Source organism: Cornus florida, unplaced genomic scaffold, assembly GCF_030987335.1.
Source record: "Cornus florida cultivar Cherokee Brave unplaced genomic scaffold, ASM3098733v1 CherokeeBrave_3.0.0_Hap2_Chr08, whole genome shotgun sequence".
NCBI lineage: Eukaryota > Viridiplantae > Streptophyta > Magnoliopsida > Cornales > Cornaceae > Cornus > Cornus florida.
The window spans coordinates 1,928,789-1,950,223 of record NW_026775578.1 but is presented as its reverse complement, the minus strand read 5'-3'; the positions used below and the strand labels follow the sequence as shown (position 1 = coordinate 1,950,223).

The 21,435-nt window shown below is 34.3% G+C and overlaps 3 protein-coding genes across 5 annotated transcripts; 2 read left to right on the top strand and 1 right to left on the bottom strand.

The window, feature by feature from the left end:
• The first annotated feature begins 921 nt into the window (after nt 1–921).
• On the top strand, nt 922–5,185 carry LOC132268832 (uncharacterized). Of its 2 annotated transcripts, none has more exons than XM_059769690.1 (2): nt 922–1,815; nt 4,704–5,185. In XM_059769690.1, the coding sequence occupies exons 1-2, from the start codon at nt 1,113–1,115 to the stop codon at nt 4,802–4,804; spliced, it is 804 nt and encodes a 267-aa protein (XP_059625673.1). In that variant the 5' UTR covers nt 922–1,112; the 3' UTR covers nt 4,805–5,185. The 2 variants fall into 2 exon arrangements, with proteins under 2 accessions (XP_059625673.1, XP_059625672.1); XM_059769689.1 differs by having other exon boundaries at nt 928–1,830.
• Nucleotides 5,186–11,250: 6,065 nt separating this feature from the next.
• On the top strand, nt 11,251–15,182 carry LOC132268830 (UDP-glucuronic acid decarboxylase 2-like). The gene is made up of 7 exons (XM_059769685.1): nt 11,251–12,041; nt 12,174–12,320; nt 12,736–12,815; nt 13,023–13,106; nt 13,298–13,372; nt 14,489–14,581; nt 14,688–15,182. Exons 1-7 carry the CDS (start codon nt 11,441–11,443, stop codon nt 14,910–14,912), a joined length of 1,305 nt encoding a protein of 434 aa, XP_059625668.1. The 5' UTR covers nt 11,251–11,440; the 3' UTR covers nt 14,913–15,182.
• Nucleotides 15,183–17,028: 1,846 nt separating this feature from the next.
• On the bottom strand, nt 17,029–20,832 carry LOC132268831 (uncharacterized). Of its 2 annotated transcripts, none has more exons than XM_059769686.1 (6): nt 20,739–20,832; nt 20,532–20,584; nt 19,305–19,329; nt 17,850–17,927; nt 17,503–17,607; nt 17,029–17,352 (listed from the first exon to the last, which is right to left on the bottom strand). In XM_059769686.1, the coding sequence occupies exons 2-6, from the start codon at nt 20,534–20,536 to the stop codon at nt 17,236–17,238; spliced, it is 330 nt and encodes a 109-aa protein (XP_059625669.1). In that variant the 5' UTR covers nt 20,537–20,584; nt 20,739–20,832; the 3' UTR covers nt 17,029–17,235. The 2 variants fall into 2 exon arrangements, with proteins under 2 accessions (XP_059625669.1, XP_059625670.1); XM_059769687.1 differs by having other exon boundaries at nt 17,850–17,924.
• Between the last annotated feature and the right edge of the window lie 603 nt (nt 20,833–21,435).

Below are 21,435 nucleotides of genomic sequence, written 5' to 3'. Positions count from 1 at the left end.
AGGAAAAAAAAAATCTCAGTTCCAATTGTAAAAAAATAAAAATAAAAATCTCAGTTAAATAAAAAACAAAATGGTTTGATCTATTACACACACACACACACCCATACAGACAGGTTAAATAAGAATTTCTTCAACCATTTTCAAAAAAAAAAATAGATATGTGCGTATGCGTGCGTGTATATATATATATATATATAATAGATCTGATCAAATCAAAACAAGAACAAGAACAAGAATTTCTTCAATCACAAAGGAGACATGCTTATCCTCAGTCAGATCTGGATTACAGAAAGAATCTAGAGCAAAATCAACATATACATATAGATGAACACACTTGCATATGCAGATGAACAAACTTAGATACGGAATCAGACAGGGAAGAGTCAACGCCGGTGAGGGGGAAGACACGATGTCGGGACAGATTGGGAAGGAAGCGAAAGAGCCGATGTTGTCGATTCTTAGGAGAAGAAGACGACAATGGAAGGAGGAGGCCGCCGCTTGGGTTATTAGGACAAGGTTTGAGGGTTTCTAACATTTTATGGTATATAGATAGTATAGGCTAATTTGATAATTATAATAACATGGAGAAGCCTATTTTAGTAACTTTACACTTAATCGGGGCGGGGCGGGTTTACCTCATCCTCGATCCCGATCCCAGCGGGGATTCTTACTTTGTCTCCATTCCCATTTAATTAAAAGGGTATCCATTCTCTTCATAAATGGGACGCTACAGGAATGAAAATTTTGTCATCCCTAACGGTGGACAAGCGTGCCTTGGTCGAAGCACCCCATCCTCCCTCTAGCCTCAAATTGTTATTATTATTTTTAAATATTTTTTACCTTGTTAGTTAAAAGGAGTGGTCAAGTTTGGACATTTTGTGTTGATTTTTATTTATTTAAAGAAACGCACCAGTGTACACGTGTTCAAGTAAGAATCCAAAACAGATCAATTTTTAGTCTTCGACACCTCCGTCCCAACTCCCAACTCGCTTCTGTTCGCTCTCTATGTATATTTGTATATGCTACTTCCTCTGTAAAAATAGACCCTCCTGAGGCTCTTCATTTGGAATTATCAAAAACCCTAAACCCTATAAGATCACCAAATCTTCGAGATGTCACACAAGACCCTAGATCCACGGCACGCCATTGAGTCCTGCACATTCCAGCTACATAGCTGGAGGCCCTTTCACCTCCCAACCACACCAAAAGCCCTAGACCCTGATACCTATATTTCTTCCAAACCATATTCTACCACCACTGCCTCCAGTAATGGTGTTCACAGCAAGAGACCTTGCCGATCCGATCGAGCGACCTCGTTTACGATCGACGCCATCGATATGTCGAAGCTGAGCTTATTTGATGAGGACAGGCCTATTTCGGCGCATAAGCGGGAGAGTCTACGGTGGATCGACAGAAAGCGGCGGCGGCGAGGGTCACGCTCAGTGTCCGGACGGAGCACCGATCGAAGTGGTACTCGGCGGAGGTGTTGCTCGGTGGGGGCGTCGGCGGCTTACGCAACTTGTTCCGATTTTCCAGTGGCGATGGGGACTGATTCGAGTGGGGAGTTGTTTGTGAATGGGGACGCCAATTGGGCATCGGATGTGAGTGAGGCAGCAAAGAATTCGAGGAGAGAGAGAGATGGCGGGAGTGGGGAGAGAGAGAATTTGATTAGTGGGTTTGGGCAAATCGGCAATTTTGATAATCAGGGGAATGAGTCAGGGTATGGGAGTGAACCTGGATATCGGGGTGATGCAGAACTTGGGTACGGCGATGAGGTCGATGAGGAAGAGGACGATTCACGGCTATTGTTTTGGGGTGAGAATTTTGGAGGTACATTGTGCAATTAACATTTGGGTATTTTTTTTATTTGCCTTAATTTCACATATGTTTTGATTTTTATGCCTGTCTTTTTTGGCCACTGCTATTTTGGATGCAAGGGTAGGATGTCTTCATTATTTTTTTAACAGTTTGGTGAATGCTTATAGAGTGGTCTTTAGGGAGTGGGATAGAGTAGTGTCGATTTATTCTTTCATAGAAACAATTTTGAAGCCTGTTGGAGCATTACAGAATTTGTGTATAAGGTGTATTTAAGAGAATTTTACTCGTTTGGAGTTTGGAGCCACCAATCTCGGTCTTAACGGAAGGAAATTTCTGAATTACAATGGCGACCTGAAAAACCAGTAATCATTTAAACAATTTCTTTATCATTGGAAGCTAAAGATGTACAGTTACCTGACTAGCTGGAAGGACTGCAATCTAAATGTGAGGTCAAATGCTCAATTCACAACAATCCAATAAGCTTCTATGTGCTTTATTCTTGGACCTGAGAAGATTTTATTTCATCCCCCTCTATCTGATTCATGCAACTGACAAATAGTTAGTATAAAGCCATGATGCTGTGGGGGATGAGTAACATGTCTGACCTTGTATTATGCAGATGAACCAGTATAACTTCCATTTTTCCAATGGTAATTGTGTTTCAGATATCGTGGAAGGCATCAATCCTGGCTCTTTTAGGAAGTTGCTGGGTTGATAAATGGATTCTACTTATAGATGTTATATTAGTGATTATTTGACTCATGTTGGACAACATAAAATTATTAGATGCTTTCTATCTTCATAGCATGCATTCGTTTTTATAAACAACTCTGCATAAAATGCCTACATTTGGATTAATGAGGGATGGAAAATGGCTTTGAGACCATATTTATTTAACTTGGGAGTAAGAAGGTATTAGTTTTTCCCCCATCTTCTTTTTGGTGATTTGTAGGGGTGGCACCGGGGTAGGTTTGCCTAAACCCTATCCCGCCTCAATTACAAAATCCCAACCGCATCCCCATCTCAAACCTGGGATGGGTTTGTACCCCCAACCCCGTCCCCGTTCTGGCCAAAGAACTAAAACCCCGTTCCCGCCCCGTCCCGACCCTATGTACATATACATCTGTACATAGAACAATATAGAACCTTATACACGCATATAGATTTGTACATAGAACAACAGAAAACCCTAGAATTATATATATACTTGTATATATTTGTAGACAGAGAAGAGAATATTTTAAAGAGAAGAAAATATACCTTGAAGTGCTAATCGGAAGAGAGAATCGTAGTTATGGGGAAGAGATAACCATAGATAACGGATTTAATATCTTCAAAATCATAAGAGTGCATGGTCAGAATGGTTGATAGTTGGCTGAAATGGTTGATTGGTTGTTGAAATCGGAAGAGAGAATCGTAGTTATGTGGAAGAGATAACCGTAGATAACAGATTTAATATCTTCAAAATCACAAGAGTGCATGGTCAGAATGGTTGATCATTGGCTGAAATGGTTGATTGGTTGTTGAAATCGGTGGTCGGCATAGGTGATGTGGTCGGAACACGCAGCGTGAGTGAATAGGAGAGAAGGGAGCGGCGGTTGAAACCCTAAAATGGAAGTTGTTATTTATATGTAGAGATAGGGTAAGGCTTGTATGTATGTGGGGATGTATAATCGGGGTAGGGCGGGGCGGCTTTAACTACAAAACCCCACCCCCCCCCCCCCCCCCCGGACCCAAACCCGAGTCGGGTTTTATATTTTAATACCTTATCCGCCCCTATTCCATTTAAGGGCATACCATCTTTGTCACATTAGGGACGGGGCAAATTGCCACCCCTACTTATTTGTTTGTAAGGTGTATTTTTAACTTTTCATTCCAAATGTACCACTATCTAGCTGCTATATTCCCTTTTCTTTTCTATTGAGGATATCTTATCCTTCATATACATTCGCTTTTTACTTATTTCAACAATTCTCTTGTTTTCTACAACTCAAGTGCTCAACTCATTTGCTAAAAAAAAAAAAGAAGTGTTCAACTCATCAAAAGCCTTTTTCCCACTATTTGGTGGGCTCTTGGTGGTTTCTATACAAATTTTTTTTTTTCTATGTAAAAAATAAGTCATAAATACTCTAAAGTTCAAACATAAGCTTGAAAGTGGATTATTTTTCCTCTGTAGGGTGTTTGACATATCTCCATAACCTAGAAGTAAGAAATGAAAGGAGATGTGAAATTCATTAATTTTCTTTATTTATTTATTTTTTTTGAGTAAAAGGTGAAATTTCAATATATAGAACTCAATAAAGCCTCATCCCAACTCTTTATGGTCAACTAAATGAATTTTTTATCATTTTGCTTTATCTAGAAGCTTACCTTTTTATACGACAAATCCAAAACTCTTTTGAGTATGTTGAAGAAGATCTTACTGGTCACCTAAATACTCACTCAACAAAGTGTTTTCCCAATAGTTTGGATTTGGCAAAATCTTACTACTGGCATCGAAACAAATAATTTGATGGACACATGGATTACTAATCCATGAAGTATCATGATTATCATCAATGCTTGCTATATAAACCATTGATTATTGGTCATGCAATTTGATGATTCCTTTAATTTCCTTAAACAGCAGATTACCAAGTAGGGGGTTAGCATCCCATCCATAATAAGCTTAATGATAGAATGATGTTTAATGGTTTGTTGCTAGCAAAAAGTAAATAAAATTGGTATGACAAATGGTTACGCATTATTTTTTTTTTTTGTGCTGTTTAAATATTTCATCATTTATTTGTGCGAGGAAAAGCTGATATTTTGTAAATCAGGCATTTTGCTTATCTGATTTAGCTGGTGATTTGCTGAATTAACCATTTGTCTTGCACTTGATACAGACTCTAGTATAGAGATGGTTGGGGAGAACACACTGCAAAAAGCGCATCACAGATGCCGGCGTAAGAAACACGATTTTCGAATGATTGAACCATTGAGGTAGAATTTCCGGTTGGCAATTTGTTGAATACCTCTCTTGTATTCCCAAATTTTGGATCTGATAAGCAAGTTTTGTTGGCTCCTTGAATTGCCTCACTAATTATCAAACCATTTGATGTATGATGCATGTTCTGCCTTAACATTCCTCCCAATATGTCAAATATCATCATCCCGATTCCACCAACGGTCATATAGCAGCAATTGGATTTTTAATGCTGTCATGCTGCATTTTCTGATTTGGTCAAAAGATGTTTTGGATGTCCATTACGTTCTGAACCATGGTTGTAAGAAATTTCTGTAAAATGTATGATTGAAAAACTTGGGTTTATTTCTGCAACTTTGTTTGGGTAATGCAAGAAAACAATGAAAAACTGGTTTAGACTTCTGTTATACATTTTTGGGCTGATGACTAGAAAACCAGGTACCTGTCTGAAGGTTGTAAATTATCCGTCATCAGCTGCTGGAGGACCTAATGGTTTCTATCAACTTATTAGCAACCAAATGGCAAACAAGTCCTGTGCAATTTGCTTTTCTGGTGGATGATTTGTTGTATAAAACATCAAAATAATTTAAAAAGAAGTATAGTACGGTTACTATATATATATATTCTTTTAACAGAAGACAGCCAGCAAAGAATGACACTAAGCTCCTTTATTTAATTTTCCTGCCAAGTTTGATCAACATATTGGAAAATGTTTGATGGTGAGTTTCAAAGAACTAATCAATGTTTTTTATTTTTATTTTTATAATTTAAGGGAATTAAATGGATGAGTAGAGGAGGACCGATCTCTTAAAGTGATTGACGTTAGATATAAGGGTCAATTAACGACGAAATTGGAAGATTAAAGTAAAGGGATGTCATAATGGTGCAGTATTAGTCAAAATGTGTGTTGGTTATCATGGAAGTCGTTATCTTGGAAATGGATCTAGCAGTAGACCGGTGGCTGGTGGACTATGCTGCGGTCCTCATTGTGGAAACTCACCAACTCTATTCACAACACAACAAATACAAATTAGCTTCCTTAATTAAATGCATTTTTAATCAAGGTAACTTGATATTAGATTAATTATATATTATATTATATATATATATATATATATATATACTATAGATATGTATGTATATAGGGAGTATTAAAAATGGGAGGGAGGTATATCACCCCCGCTGGTAAGTAGTTTGTCGGACATAGGATATTTAGGTCGTTCAAGGGAAGGGAGGTTCTCGTATGTGAGTAGTCATCATGGGGGGTTTTGGTTGGTTGGTTTGTGAGGGTGGGCACAATTAACGCAAGGAGTGGAGAATGGTGAAGCAGCACGTGTACGGCATAGAGTCAACATTGCTTATAAATCAAACTAATTCCGCCACTCCCACTGCGACGTGCAAACCAAGTCCTCTTCCTTCCTCCACGCATTCTAATTCATGAGGGTCCCATTCTAGTACACACATCATAGATCTAAGATTCCCAGCTCCCTCCTACTCCATTCTATTCCAACGGATTCATATTTTCCACCCATTTTTTATTCTTCTTCTTATTGTTTTTATTTTTTTAAGGTAAAAAATCTTAATCAATACTATTTCACAACACATTTTTTTTTAGTAACAAGCAATGTTATGAAATGCACAACTTCAAATATACATTTGTATAGATGAACGAGGCATTACTCCATGTCACCTCATGTACCACATTGTCAGAGAAAACAAAAAAAACGTGTATAAAAAGAACTCCCTATGATTTTAAAAAGTGTACAAATAACTTAAAATCACCGTTTTAATATGAAAAATTAGCAAACGATACTTTGAACCCAAAAGGTGATAAATGCGGGCCATGTGACCAGAAAATACTTTTTAATGCCAACACTATCTTTTTAAACTTTTTAAATTGCCCCTCATTCATTTTCTCCACATTTCTATATATAATATTTCAAATTTATTATTTCTTTCTCTATAAATACTCTCTCTCTCTCTCTCTCTCTCTCTCTCTCTATTAAAACTGTTCACTTACTCACTGGTGTGTAAAAAATTTATACACGAATTAAATTTTAAAAGTTGAATATAAAAGAATAAACTACCTTTTTAACTACCCAATGAAATTTAACGATTAATACTTAAGGTGTAGATACATTTTCCTGCACATCAGGGAGCAAGTGAATAATTTTGTATATATTTTTCTTTATAATTTCGGTTGTATATATATTTTATATCATTCACGGTCTCTCTCAAGCGGCTCTCTCCCACGTATATAAATTATATTTCTTTAATACTAATATAATAAATAAATTTAATTTATATTTTTAAAAAAATTCTACTTTATCCTAGTGTGTATTAGAGGCTCTCTCCATGTCCATGTCAGATTATGTGTTGTGTGACTATATACAATATATATTTTTTTTATAGAAATAATAGTATGATTTACATTTTATTTTACTACGGAGTAATTTATTTTTCCATAGTCAAGTGATCAAATAATTAAATATTATTTTACCAAAAAAAAAATTAAATATCAATAAAACGAATATATATACCCCTAAATGTCTATACCTATTATAATGAAATATTTGATTAAGCATTAAATGTTTGTCATATGTATAAAATAAAATAGTTTATTCCGTACGAAATATATATATATATATATATATATATATATATATATATTTATATTAATATTCAGTAATTATTCATATGAATATGATTTGGCACTTGACTTTATATATATATATATATATATATATATTACATTATATTTCAAGTGATCAAATAATTAAATATTATTTTACCAAAAAAAAAATTAAATATCAATAAAACGAATATATATACCCCTAAATGTCTATACCTATTATAATGAAATATTTGATTAAGCATTAAATGTTTGTCATATGTATAAAATAAAATAGTTTATTCCGTACGAAATATATATATATATATATATATATATATATATATATATATTTATATTAATATTCAGTAATTATTCATATGAATATGATTTGGCACTTGACTTTATATATATATATATATAACATTATATTTCATTTGATTTTTTAGATAAAGATAATAATAAAATTTATTTATTTGATTTGAAGATATATATATATATATATATATTGATAATTATATTTCATTTGATTTTACTTTCTAATTTTGTTTAAGTCCTTTTAAGTAATTTCAACTTCTACTCATCTTTTATTATTTTTTTAAAGAAAATTTTGAGAAGTATTTTTGTATATCTCACTTTATTTAATTGATAATAAGTCTTTATTTGCTCAGTTTTCATACTTAAATATGTGTGATTTGAATATATAAATTGTTATTTTCACACTTTTCAAATTACAACAATTTTTTTTTTGGGCTCCACCCCATTGTATCTCTATTCACATTAATACGTTTAGTTTTATAATATACATATATATTTTCATATATATTTTTTAATTCTTCATTTATTTACTAGTATGAATTCCTTCCTTTGGTTAGCATAAAATAGATAGAAAGGAAAAGAAATAAAAAAAATTTAAATTTGTTAAATTCCCGGATTTTTTGGCCAGTAAATGGTATATATATATATATATATATATATATAATTGATATCAATCGTGATGATGTAAAATATGTAAACAACCTTTAAAGAAGGAATCGTGTTATACGAATTCGCGAGGAAATTTGTGATTACCATTTTTTTTTTTGAGTTTCCGCCGTATGTTTTTTAAGACTTCCTCGCTTATGTATCTATTTTTGTAAAGGAGGAAATTAAAGAAAAATTCCACAGTGAATCAGTGTTTGATTAATCGACTGACTTAACTGGACATGCCTTTATCGTTTTTACAAAAAATTTATAAATCTTCGATCAGAAGAATTAGATTAACATATTATGGTAAATGTTGCCCTATGAAATCTACGGTATTTGACTTGTACTATGTGATGTCACCGGTTTTTTCTTTTTTTATTAATGAGATTTGTCAATATGCATGCAAGTGATGCAATTATAGAATGCAAGTGTTTTTTTTGGTTTTTTCTGATCACTTGCATGCTTTATAGCTAGACTTTTCCTTCATCAATCTTTTCAACTAAAATGCAACTTTTCAGTACATATACATAGTATATACACGAATGAAACATTATAACAAACTTTATATACCATAATTTATTATTCATAAAGAAATCGCAATACTTGCTCTAATAAGTGTGCCTTTTTTCATATATGAATGCATATGTTTCTCTCTCTCTCTCTATATATAATATAGTTAAGTAAAGTGGTGTTCGCTTCAAATGATTGAATTCCTACCGAAAAATATATAGAATGTTTAAATGATTGTGATATGACAGACAGTCCAATGTATTAATTGGGTTACGGTGTTTATTTGATTAATAATAATAATAATAATAATAACAAGAAGGAGCGTCCACATTACTCAAAGTTGTCCACCAATGTCCTTTGAGTAAGTTTCCCACTTTTAATTAGCCTCCTTAGGTCGGTTGGTATTGGTTTGACCCATAACAGCCTACTGTTTATGGGAATTTACATATCGGCCATAAGGAAAATCTACATTTAAGTAAATTTGAGAGCCTTAAACAATAAATTAGTTTATTTTTAAACTTAATTTTTTAATTTGGATTAAAAACTATTATTTAGGTCCGAAATACCCTCCAAACCCTTATTTCAAAATTCTAAAATATGCTTCCTAAATCAAATAATTCTTTCATTAATAAAATTTAGAAAAATAAGATTTTTAAGTTGACTTTCAATTTGGCATTTTTGTATATGGTGTATATATTGCCAAAATAAAAAAAATAAAAAACAACATATATATATTATATAAGTTTTTTGCAAGAAACTTTAACAGTTTCTCCTAATCTATATTGGTTCAAACCTGCAAATGTCAATTTAAAAATATAAAAATAATTTAGTTGAAATTTATTATATATAGATTTTTTTTTTCGGTAAGTGAAAATTCATCATATATATATATATATATAATTTTATGTGCAAGTAAACGGTACACTGGCAATCATTTTTTTTTTTTTTTTTATTATTTATAAAACAAGTGTAATTAATTGAGCCAAAATATTGATGATCATATCACTGCATACACCAAAGACGATTTATATATTCTTGAGTTTAATTATATATATTTTTTTGGGGACTAACCTTTGATTGTTCCATTTTTTACTATATTGAAACATTTTTATTATTTTTATAATTTGTAACAATATGGTTCAAAGATAAATGAAAGATCTTGTTTTTTTAAATTTTTTAAGTAAAGAAATTATTATAAGAAAGTACTTGGTTTAAGGGGAATACTTTTTATTATTTTGGAATAAGTGTTTGGAACATTTTGGATCTAAACAATAATTATTGATGTATATGCAATTATTTTACTTAATTCAATCAAAGTGAAAAATAAACTTTTAAAATAGATTATTTTGTTATTTAAGACTCATAACTCTATGTAAGTGTAGTTTACCTATCAATAAATTATAATGCTACTAATTTATGGTGGTACCATCATACTTTATTTAATTTGCCTTGGAAGATAGGAGTTTAATTAAAGTTAAAAACCCACACATTAAAACAGTATTCCCGATTATATGGAATTCATCCTTAAGGAGTTACTCGAACACTAATTAATGATACATTTAATTTTGGACAATATATTATCATAACATCCATTCTAATAAACGTGGCTGCTAACCAAACACTTGTACGAATTTATATATATATATATATATATAAGGAAAATTTTAAGGTATAATCTCCATGGAAATATATATAAAAGGAAAATTTTTACAAGTTATAAAAGGTTTCAAATCCATATATCAACTAATTTATCTTCTAACACTTTTTATCTTAAAAAAACAAAAAATTATAAATATGCAATAAGAAATTCTTAATCGTACTTTGATCAAATAATAAAAAAATTCATACAAAACTTAATGAAATAGTCCTATTGAGTACATCCTATAAAAAATTAAGAGCAGTATTACTTAAATCCATAGAATTTCTTGATTGAACACTATTGATTTATAGACAACATATAATATAATTAAAATTTCTTTTATTTTGCATATATAACCTATCAAATCGTTAAGAAATTCTGTTGAACATCTCCACTTTAAAAGCATTTTTCAAAAATCAAAATCCACAAACTAGACAAGTAATTTTAGCACTATAGTGTTAGATGTGGTCCAAACTACTCATGGTTGTTTTGCTTGCTAGAACTAGTTTCCACATGTATTTATTGAGCTGCAATCAAGGTTAGCTTTCTTCTTCAATTTCAATTTCCAAATAACAACTAAATAAAACGACTTCTTTTTTAAAAAATATAAAGTCAATCCCCACTTTTGGAATTTAAATTCAACAAAACAAAAACAGTCTCTCACTCATTTACTTTTCAAACTTAAAGAGGGTAGTTTCGTAATATCATCCGTTAGAATGGGTTATATAAACCCGATTCAGCATAAATGCACCGTCCTCATCAGTAACGCGCCGGAGAAACCGAATTCCCGGCGAGAATCCCTCTCCTTCCGGCGATTTCACGCCACCATCACCACCAGTGCCTCATAACTTAGCCCTACAAGTACTGTACTCTCTTTCAGACCCCAATCGTCCTCTGACAACTCTGTTTCTAGAGAGAGAAAGCAACAAACATGGGCTCCGAATTGATCTACAGGGGTCACGAGACCCAACCCGCCTCCGACGCCTACTCGCCCAAACCTCCCAAGCCGTGGCTCTCTGTGACTCATCCGATTCGCTACATGCTCCGCGAACAGCGACTTGTTTTCGTCCTCGTCGGCATTGCTATAGCCACACTCGTCTTCACCGTCCTTCCCTCTTCTCCCGCCACTTACGGCGACGGTCACCGCCACATCGCGATTTCAGAATCGTACTTCTCGCCAGAGCCAAATCGCGCCACTCACTACCGAACCGGGTTCGGGTCGTTCAATTCGGGTGGGAAGGTCCCGTTGGGTCTGAAACGGAAGGGCCTGAGGATCGTGGTGACCGGTGGGGCAGGGTTCGTCGGGAGCCACCTGGTGGACCGTTTGATTGCGAGAGGGGACAGCGTGATCGTGGTGGACAACTTCTTCACCGGCCGGAAAGAGAACGTGATGCACCATTTTGGGAACCCTAGATTCGAGCTTATCCGACACGACGTCGTTGAGCCACTCCTCTTGGAGGTGGATCAGATCTACCACCTGGCTTGCCCTGCCTCGCCTGTTCATTACAAGTTCAACCCAGTCAAGACCATTATATCCTTTGCTCTGATTTCGAAATTCTATTTCTGAATCTGTTTTCACTGTTGCTTGCTTTTGCAAAAATGTTTTCATTTTTTGTTTTTGTTTTTGTTTTGGGAGTCCTTAATTTTGATTGCTAGGATTCACAAGACAAATGTGGTGGGGACTCTGAACATGCTGGGGCTGGCCAAAAGGGTTGGTGCGCGGTTCTTGCTAACGAGCACCAGCGAGGTGTACGGTGACCCCCTGCAACACCCTCAGGTCGAGACTTACTGGGGCAACGTCAATCCCATCGGTGAGTCAGATTTTTATTCTCTTTTCCGGCTCTCTCTATGGGTTATCGGTGACATGGTACCGGCTGACATTAGCAACGCCCACGGTGGTGTGCTAACTTGCGCCAGACAACTCTTAGACAGACAACTCTTAGACACATATATAGTTACTTGGATAGATATACGGTATAGTGTGGACTCTGAATGTTTAATAATGAGTCCGTGATTTGCTGGTGCGTTAATCAGACGGTGGAGATCTGATTTGATGAATGTTAATTAGCTCTTTACTTTACCGTAAAGAGAATAATTAAGAAGTAGAGTAATCTTTCTAATAGTAGAAGAGAAAGAGAAGGATGTGGTGGAGGGCATTCTGGTGATTTGGTAATATGATACCTAAAACTGAGATCTGACACGGTTTGATGGGGTCGGTGATGACAGGTGTCCGAAGCTGCTACGATGAGGGAAAGCGCACTGCCGAGACGTTGACCATGGACTATCATAGAGGTGCTGGAGTCGAGGTTAGAACTAATAACCTACTAGTACTATTTTGTTTGTTAATATAATATTTTATTTTATTTTTTGGTTAAAAATAGGAAAATTAAATGATTTAAATAACATTTTATTAAGGTTTATAATATGTAGTATATAATATGTGTGTATGTATTATATAATGTGTGCGCGTCAGTGCGTGTGTATGTATTTATGTAGTGTTTGTATGTGGACAGGTGAGGATTGCTAGGATTTTTAACACTTATGGACCTCGGATGTGCATCGATGATGGTCGTGTCGTCAGTAACTTTGTTGCTCAGGTAATTAATTATTTATTTATTAAAATTGACTTTATTTTAGGATAATGTAATATTTGTAATTTAATTCACGTAAAAGAAAAAAAATGAATTTCCATTTTTTGACGTGATGTGAATATATCTACATTTTTTGAGCCTGTGGTCAAGACTTAATTTGATTGATAGTAGTAAAAACAATGAATATGACAATGCAGGCCCTAAGGAAGGAGCCGTTAACAGTTTATGGCGACGGCAAGCAAACAAGGAGTTTCCAATATGTTTCAGATCTGGTATGACATTTTCTTTGCATTTCTCAAATTGCAATTCTTTTTCTTTATGTGGTCTTTTTTTTTTTATTTTTTTTTATTTTTAATTTTTATGTTGATCTCTTACTTTTACTAGCATTTCTCAATTTGGATATGTCAGCTGGAAAGAATATTGTGTTTCAGTATTGGCATATTCACTGTTTTGCGCTTATTTATTTGCAAAACGCCTGTATCAATAGTGGATGCACCACTTCTTTCTCATTTAAAGCATCAAAACATACCCATATGATGGACTGATTTTTAAGTAAACAAATCAATGAGAATGATTCAATGTGCTGCTTGTACATAATTAACCCCTTATAACAACACTAGCATTCTTGAAAGCATTTCAAAAGAAATTGACCATATTTAAACAAAGTTCAATACTCCATTTATACTGAATTTTACACAAAATTTCTCTTAATTCAGTGTTTGACCTATGATTGAAATAAGCGTTGCACCAAACTGTTGTTTTTTTTATTTAATCCGAACCTACTTTTGTTGCTAAATTAACTTATTCCATGTGCTTGACTCCATTTGTGTTAGTGATGATTTATGGAAATGTAGAGGTGGGAACAACTCACATCATGTGAAATCCTAATCTCTCTCTTCTATTTCATGTGTGCCAAAAGAGTGATGATACACTCTGTCTTGTATGTATTGTTCGTGTTTCTCCGAATTTGGAAAAAACCTTTTCTCGTGGCAAAATGTTTCAATATCATTTTCTTGTTTTACTTTTCCCTTCAACAAATTATGGAACCTAGATGTGTTTGGCCTGTATAGGAAAAGAGTACTAAATGCATCAAGGTGCAATGGCAAAGTCAATGTGCTGTTTTTTTTTTTTTAATGTTATTGTGGGTATAGGTTGTAATAAATCTATTTTAATAACTGTAACTATTAATATGAGAATTAATACCTGGTTTCTGGAGCAGGCGTTAACTAGTGTGTGAACGTAACAGATGTTCTTCCAATGGCAAAACTAATAAATTTAGATTTGAAATGAAAACGAACTTAATATATAAGTTAGGGTTGTTTTAAGATTACATTAGTGATGGTGTTAATTACTGGGAACAATATTAATAATGTAATGTGATTTGAAAGGTGGAGGGTCTGATGCGGCTGATGGAAGGAGAACATGTAGGACCTTTCAATCTTGGAAACCCGGGTGAATTCACCATGCTCGAACTTGCTCAGGTAGCTATCTATTATAGTCTCTAAATATCTGCTCCATATTTATCATGTATGTGGGGTGGTATGTCATATCAAATATCTGAGGGTCCCCATTTCTACGTCGGTGCAGGTGGTTCAGGAAACAATTGATCCGGACGCCAAGATAGAATTCAGGCCCAACACAGAGGATGACCCACACAAAAGGAAGCCTGATATCACAAAGGCCAAGGATCTGCTTGGTTGGGAGCCTAAGGTGGCCCTTCGTAAGGGTCTACCTCTAATGGTCTCTGACTTCCGGCAACGAATCTTTGGCGACCACAAGGAAGGTGATGGTGCATCATCTACCACCGTGTGATGTCATGTGGTAAAAATACATTTTAGAGTGAGAAAAGCAAACCCCAATTCAATACAGCACGGATTACAGCTACAGTAGCTCCTTTATTCTCCGCTGATAGTTATGAGCTGTCTCTCTCAACATTTCCTTTATTTTTCACTAGTATCATCCTTTCAATGGCAAACTTGGCCGCTACAGAAGTTATTTCTCTCCTTACTTTTTATTTTTTTATTTTTATTTTTTTATGTAATTGGTGTTTGTAAGAGCAATAGCAATCTATATGTTTTCTAATTTTGTTCTTGCCCCAAAATTTATGGTTGCGTTTACTTCTCAATTTCATGGGGCACTTCCAAACCTTTGCAAATAATTCCAAACAATGACAACACAAATTGAATTGCTTTTGTGTCATTTGTAGTTCCTTGATTATGGCAAGAACATCCGCAAGGTCCGTCCTTGATTAGGGGGAGAAGCTGTGAGAAAATGAATGCGTAAACATTGGTTCTTCTATGGGCTCAGTCAGATTTCGTTGCACTGGAAAATGGACATTGTGTGTTCATTTTAGCTCATCTGAATCCTTTTGAAAGTCTAAATCATATACGTGTCAGTAAACCTGTTTCAAAAGATTGGGGCCTACCATTTGATGGCTCGTGGCCAATTAATAAAACAAATCGGACAACAAAAAAAAAAAAAAAAAAAAAAAAAAATGTCAAATTTTGTGTCATCAACACCATCAAATGGAGGTGCCCGTTTTTGACTAGTAAGAGGAATCTGATGGGGCTGGAAGAACGGTTAAAATGATCAGTGGTTGTGGTTTAGCAATTCTGAGAACACGGGTAAAAATTAGGAACACACTATTTCAATCTAAACAAAGAGGGTGCTTCATTTTTGCCAAGTGAGGATATTACCATCTAAACCTTTTTCTCGCAAGTGAGAAAATCCCTTGCCCCCACATTTGGAGGTAAGAGTAGAGTTTGCAATGGCACTTGTGTCCTGAAATTATTATTATTATTTTTTGAACAAGATTTCTACCCAGTAAAGTATTCCACATTAATCCCAATCTCTTACCATAAATTAACGTTTAACAAAAAGTTAAAAAAAGCAAGGCAGCACCACAACTGAAACCTACTAATGGGATTAATTTCACAAAAGAAATAACCATAGATCCTGCCACATGATTAAACTAAAATCTTTATGGTGTGAAAAATGAAACGTCACCATAGAATATCAGATTCAATAATTTTGGGTGTCTAAGCAAATGAACTGCTCATGTAGGATTGTGCAAATATACGACTGTAGAAATGGAAACTCAACAGGCATAGTAAGTTCAAACAAACGTCTCTGTAAACAACATAATCAACAAACCTCAAAACAAAAAATACAAATCACATTGAATTTAAATGAACGCAGCAAATAATGAAGAAGGTCTAGGGTATACCAATTTAGAGTACAGCGCCATGCAACAACTTTAACACCAAGCAATAAAATAATTTAAGAAGAGATACGTGTGTTTGGACCAAAAGACCATCCATAAAAACGTAAACAAAATCATTCATAATACTTGTGATTTTAGAAGCATTGTTCATGAATCATGTGTAGTCCACCTGATGCGACCATTGGAATTAAACTGATAATAGTCAATTCTGAAATGTAGGAAGATCTCCAATATGTAATTTATATTATTAACTGCCAGACAAAAAAAGGGGGAAAAAAGAAAAGAATACACAGCATCGTGTAAGATTCCCCATGGAAAAAATAGAGTAACAGTTTTCTTTTATTTTATTTTCTATTTCACCAATTGGTTGTGGGATTTAAAAAAGCAATAATATCAATTTTCATTCTACATTTCCTCCAAGTCTTTCAATAAGCTATGTTCTGTAGGGAGCATAGCACGAGAACAGCGGTTTCACTACCCATAAGAGAGAGATACTCAAACCATCATGTAAAGAAACCAGTAACACCACTCATACCATTATGTCATAATCTTTCCAGAGGTAACTAGTACTCGATTACAAGATTGCAGAAATTCAAATTGTAGAAGACCAAAATCTTCACTTCACCGACTTAGCAACCTAACTAAAGTAACAGTAAGAAGTGCTTGTGAGAAGAAGCATGAGTTCTATGATTGTTTAAGTAGATATCGAGGAAACAGAACTTGCATACCCATCACCAAAAGCACATGATTCAGACCACTGGCCCAAAATTTACCACAAGGGATTACAATTCAATGTCCTAGAGAACGACTGAGAACTACAGAAGCACAATAGAGCTTAAGCATTAAAAACCTTGTCTTAACATTGCATGCAAGGAAATTTCTAAAGTTCTTAAATTATAGACGAAATACTTCTCACTTGGGGTTTCTAAGAACAATGATCACAGAATCTCCTCGTAGGAACATCTTGCTAATAAACCTGTCTTTATTAACCGGGTGAGCTTTTTTCTTGCCTTTACCAGTCTTTGGCACCTGAGCAAAAACGCAAATATGAGATGTGGAATTTGTGTTGTAAAACACAAAAATGCATTAGATTGAAGAAAGGAAAGGAAAGGAAAGGAAAGGAGGGAGGGAGGGAGGGAGGGAGAGTATGAAGACAGTTATCCATAGAACAAAACAGACCTCTGTCCACATCTCTCTAACATTTTCCAACACCATGTTGCAGTGTCGATCAAAGGCTCTCACGCGTCCTAGAAGTTTTTTGTTATTTCTGCAGTTGATAAGTACCTGATTGGACACGAATCAAAGAGATGTCAAAAAAATAAAAAACAAAAAATAAAAAATAAGACCCCGTGTAATAGAAGATAAGAAAACCAAATTCATATGTATAGCATTTCCCTCTTGGTTTCACAAGCCATATTTTGAGAACTGAGAGCTGGAAAACCAAATAAGGGAGAAAACCCAATCTGATGATCTCCTCTATCAACAATATTGTCACCAGATTTACATTAATTAAAGCTATCAATTACCTGTGTGTTATTTTTGACAGACATCATCAGAACAGAAAGTGGCCCTGTGTTGAATTCTTCCTCCTCGTTCTTGCCCTGCTACAAAAAGTTTGAGCAAGCAAAATGATTTTCATGTAATAAATGAATGGCATGGTATCAAGAAAACAAAAGCAAATGAGAAATATTGACAAACAAGTATTTTTATCAGGAAAATGTGGAAGAATAGAACATTAACAAATTATGACATAAAAGTGAAAAATTATATTAAATAAACACATTATATCCCATACTAAAAGCTATAAAAAATTTTTAATTACAGTCTACAACTGAATTTACCAGCTCCATTCTTTTTTGGAGAATTGGGGTTTCAGATCATTTGTAGAGTCTACAACTAGTATGCAGTGTAACCACAAGCATGAATGCATGTGCACGCACCGTGCAAATGCACAATTGCACAAAACAGATCATACGTACAGTCTACAAATAGCAAACAGTGTGACCATAAGCGCTAATGAATGTGCACGCACATGCACACAATCGCATGCGCATGCATACGCGCGCGCACAAGTTACATTTCAAAGAATCATCAGATATGTGGTCAAAATATGACCTCAATGGGAGACCCATTTTGAGACTCTTGGAAATTCACAAAGTTCATGGAAAAAATATTTGGAACCTAAAGGTGATCGACTACAGTTCGATAGAGAACCCCATCACAAGCAAGACAGGAAGCTTGTAAGTTCATCACAATATGAGCTGAGCCCAATGTTATTAAAAATGCGTCTAGGCACCAAAAAGGCACCAGGCACAGGCTTAGTGACCTGTATTCACAGGCAACGCGAGCTTTAAAATGCACACACCTGGGTTTGCCTCACCGTAAGTGCCAGGCGCCTAAAAGGCGTGCCCACAGTTTTGTTATTTTTTACTTTTTTGTTTGCTTTAAATTGTAGTATCACTCCCTATTGACGATTGGCATGTGAAAATTATTAACTTGACATCCAAGGACATAACCTGACAGGATACACAGCACAGAACAACAGTTATATTTATTTGTTTGAACCAACTCGTTATGACGCGAGACTAACAACTCAAATCATACTGATAAAACTTCAAGGCTAACAAAGCAAATACAAGGAGCAATAATTTTGTCCAGCATTTCATTTTTATTTCAAATCTTAGAAGATACATGAACAAAGACCGATAAGCAAAAAAGTAGCATAAGCAAATAATAACTGGTAAATAAAACTATTCTAATTGTGTCTGAACTTGAACAGCAACATTCCATCACTCTATTAGCAATTCAAGACTTCACCACATCAACACTAAATTTCGTAAAGGAAGCTAATAACTATTAAATTGTGAATCATCATTAACACAATGAAAGTATAAGAAAGATGTCAAGTTCACAAAACAAAAACAGAATAAAAGAAGCCAAATGAATACTGAAAAGCATGTTAAACCAGTAAGTTAACTTACAGTGGTATCCTCTTCCATTGGTCGACTGCAAAAAAGTAAATAATTTTTTTTAATTAGTACCTTCCAGCCATGCTTGTTAGCCAGAAATTAAATAATGACAAATATAAATGGTGTACAAGCAATTCACTTCCATGTATAAAACAAATTTACTTTTAACAGCTATTGTAGCATACAGTTTTGGACCCAAAAATAGTGCATCACGTAACAATATTTGAGCCATGTTCCAATAAGTCTTTTGTGCTTCCATAGCATCACATAACAATATTTATGAGTGGTAGTCTGCATTAGGGGAACACTAATTCTTCACAATTAATAAGTGAGCATGTGCATTCGTGCAAGTAAAGTATGCAGAGTAAGATATTAATAAGGAGAATGAAAATCTCTATAGGTGTGGAAATAGGATAAACATGTTTTCCTGCATAGGAGAGTGCGTCAGAGAGGTAGCACTCGGAGTGTATGCAAAACATAAATAAATAAATCCTTATATAATTAACAATGGCATCCTAAGACCACAATTTAAAGAATGAATGAAATTTTGGGGTCAAATCAGATCCAAATGGTTTTGGAATGTAAAGAAAGAAACAAAATGGTTAGTAACTCTGACAACAGTTTTCTGAAAACTGTACAAAAAAAACTCTTCTTGGATCAATTTTCTGAAAACTGTTTTCTAAAAAACTCAAGTTATTTTTTTTTTTTTGATAAGTCTAAAAAACTCAAGTTATAAAAAGGTCCCCGTTTTCAGATAGTCTTTTATAATTCTCTGAAAACAGTTTTATGTTCTCTGAATTCAGAGTTACAAATCAAGCAGGCCCTGTTTCTGGAATCCTCATATCCTCCTGTACGCAGCCTACATCATAGAATAGTATTGATATTTATGTAACTATGAATTTCTCTTGATTAACCAACCTATCAAGTGCAAAACAATAAGAAAACCAATGAAAAACTCAAAAGAAAGAAAACATTAGGGTATAGTTCGATTTTCTCGAGTATATCATTGATATTTATGCGAATATGTATTTCTCACGATTAACCAACTTATCAGTGCAAAACAAAGAAAAACAATGAAAAACTTACAGAAATAAAATGATTTAGGATTAGGACATAGTTTGATCGGTTTTACTGAGGCCGTTAAGGCCATATAGCAACATACTAATCTGATAGCAGGTACAAAGCAATCCAAGAAATCAATATATACAGTAGAAAACCAAATGAAAAACTGAAAGATACCTCATCTCGAATCAAATCAATGGATGTAAAACACGAACGAACAGTAATAAAACCTGAAAAAAAAAAAAAAAATTTAGGGTTATTCCTTACTGTAACACTCTTAAAGAAAAGTTAGGGTGGTTTAAGAATAAGATTAAAAAATTTACAGAAGTTAAACAGAAAATTGAAAAACATAACCAGAGAATCAAAGGGACTTCAGTAACTCACCGGTTTGGGAATTTCTAGAGCTCTATCGACGTCGCGATTTCTTAAAAATTCAGAGTCCGACTGAAGTCTCTATGGTATATGATATATTGTTACGCCTATTTAATACACGCTGAAGATGGACAACTTGGGCCAGCAACTGGATCCTAACCTGACCTAGTCCAGGTGGATCTAGGCTTGAGCTCGTCAGAGACGCTGAAGTGGCAATTCGAGGACAACTTGGGCCGACAACTTGATTCTAATCTGACCTAGGCCTGACAAATGGGTAGATTTTGGGCTTGAGACCGTCAGAAACTAGTGGGCTAAAAATGGGTCACAATCTAATAAGCATGAGCCATGAGGTGCCGTGATCTTGGCAGTTTTCTTTTGAATATCAGAAAACCAATAATAATTCATGCAAAAAAAAAAAAAATTGAATTTATTTCCCTCAGCAAATTTATGGTAAATTAAGTATGGATACTAGTAATTGATTTTTTCATTAAGGTAAATAAATAAAAAATTGTTAACATGTTTCAATCGCGTGAGATTTTTTTTTTCTTTTTTCTACTTTTTTTCTTCCCTGTTTCTACATGCAATTTAACGTAAACAAAACATCAAACATACTTAATATATAGCTGACAATAGCTGTTCCACTCCAAATAATATTGAATTCTAATATATCTTTAATATATAAATGTTCATGACTCATGAGTTAATGATA

Excerpts from the sequence above, each read along its gene's own strand:
- LOC132268830 (XM_059769685.1), top strand. The coding sequence starts at position 11,441 with ATGGGCTCCGAATTGATCTACAGGGGTCACGAGACCCAACCCGCCTCC. Across the intron at positions 12,816-13,022 it reads ATAGAGGTGCTGGAGTCGAG|GTGAGGATTGCTAGGATTTT; the intron begins GTTAGAACTAAT and ends GTATGTGGACAG. Across the intron at positions 13,373-14,488 it reads TCCAATATGTTTCAGATCTG|GTGGAGGGTCTGATGCGGCT; the intron begins GTATGACATTTT and ends GTGATTTGAAAG.
- LOC132268832 (XM_059769689.1), top strand. The coding sequence starts at position 1,113 with ATGTCACACAAGACCCTAGATCCACGGCACGCCATTGAGTCCTGCACA. Across the intron at positions 1,831-4,703 it reads TTGGGGTGAGAATTTTGGAG|ACTCTAGTATAGAGATGGTT; the intron begins GTACATTGTGCA and ends CACTTGATACAG.
- LOC132268831 (XM_059769686.1), bottom strand. Across the intron at positions 17,928-19,304 it reads CAATGGAAGAGGATACCACT|CAGGGCAAGAACGAGGAGGA; the intron begins GTAAGTTAACTT and ends AACTTTTTGTAG. Across the intron at positions 17,353-17,502 it reads TTAGAGAGATGTGGACAGAG|GTGCCAAAGACTGGTAAAGG; the intron begins GTCTGTTTTGTT and ends GTTTTTGCTCAG.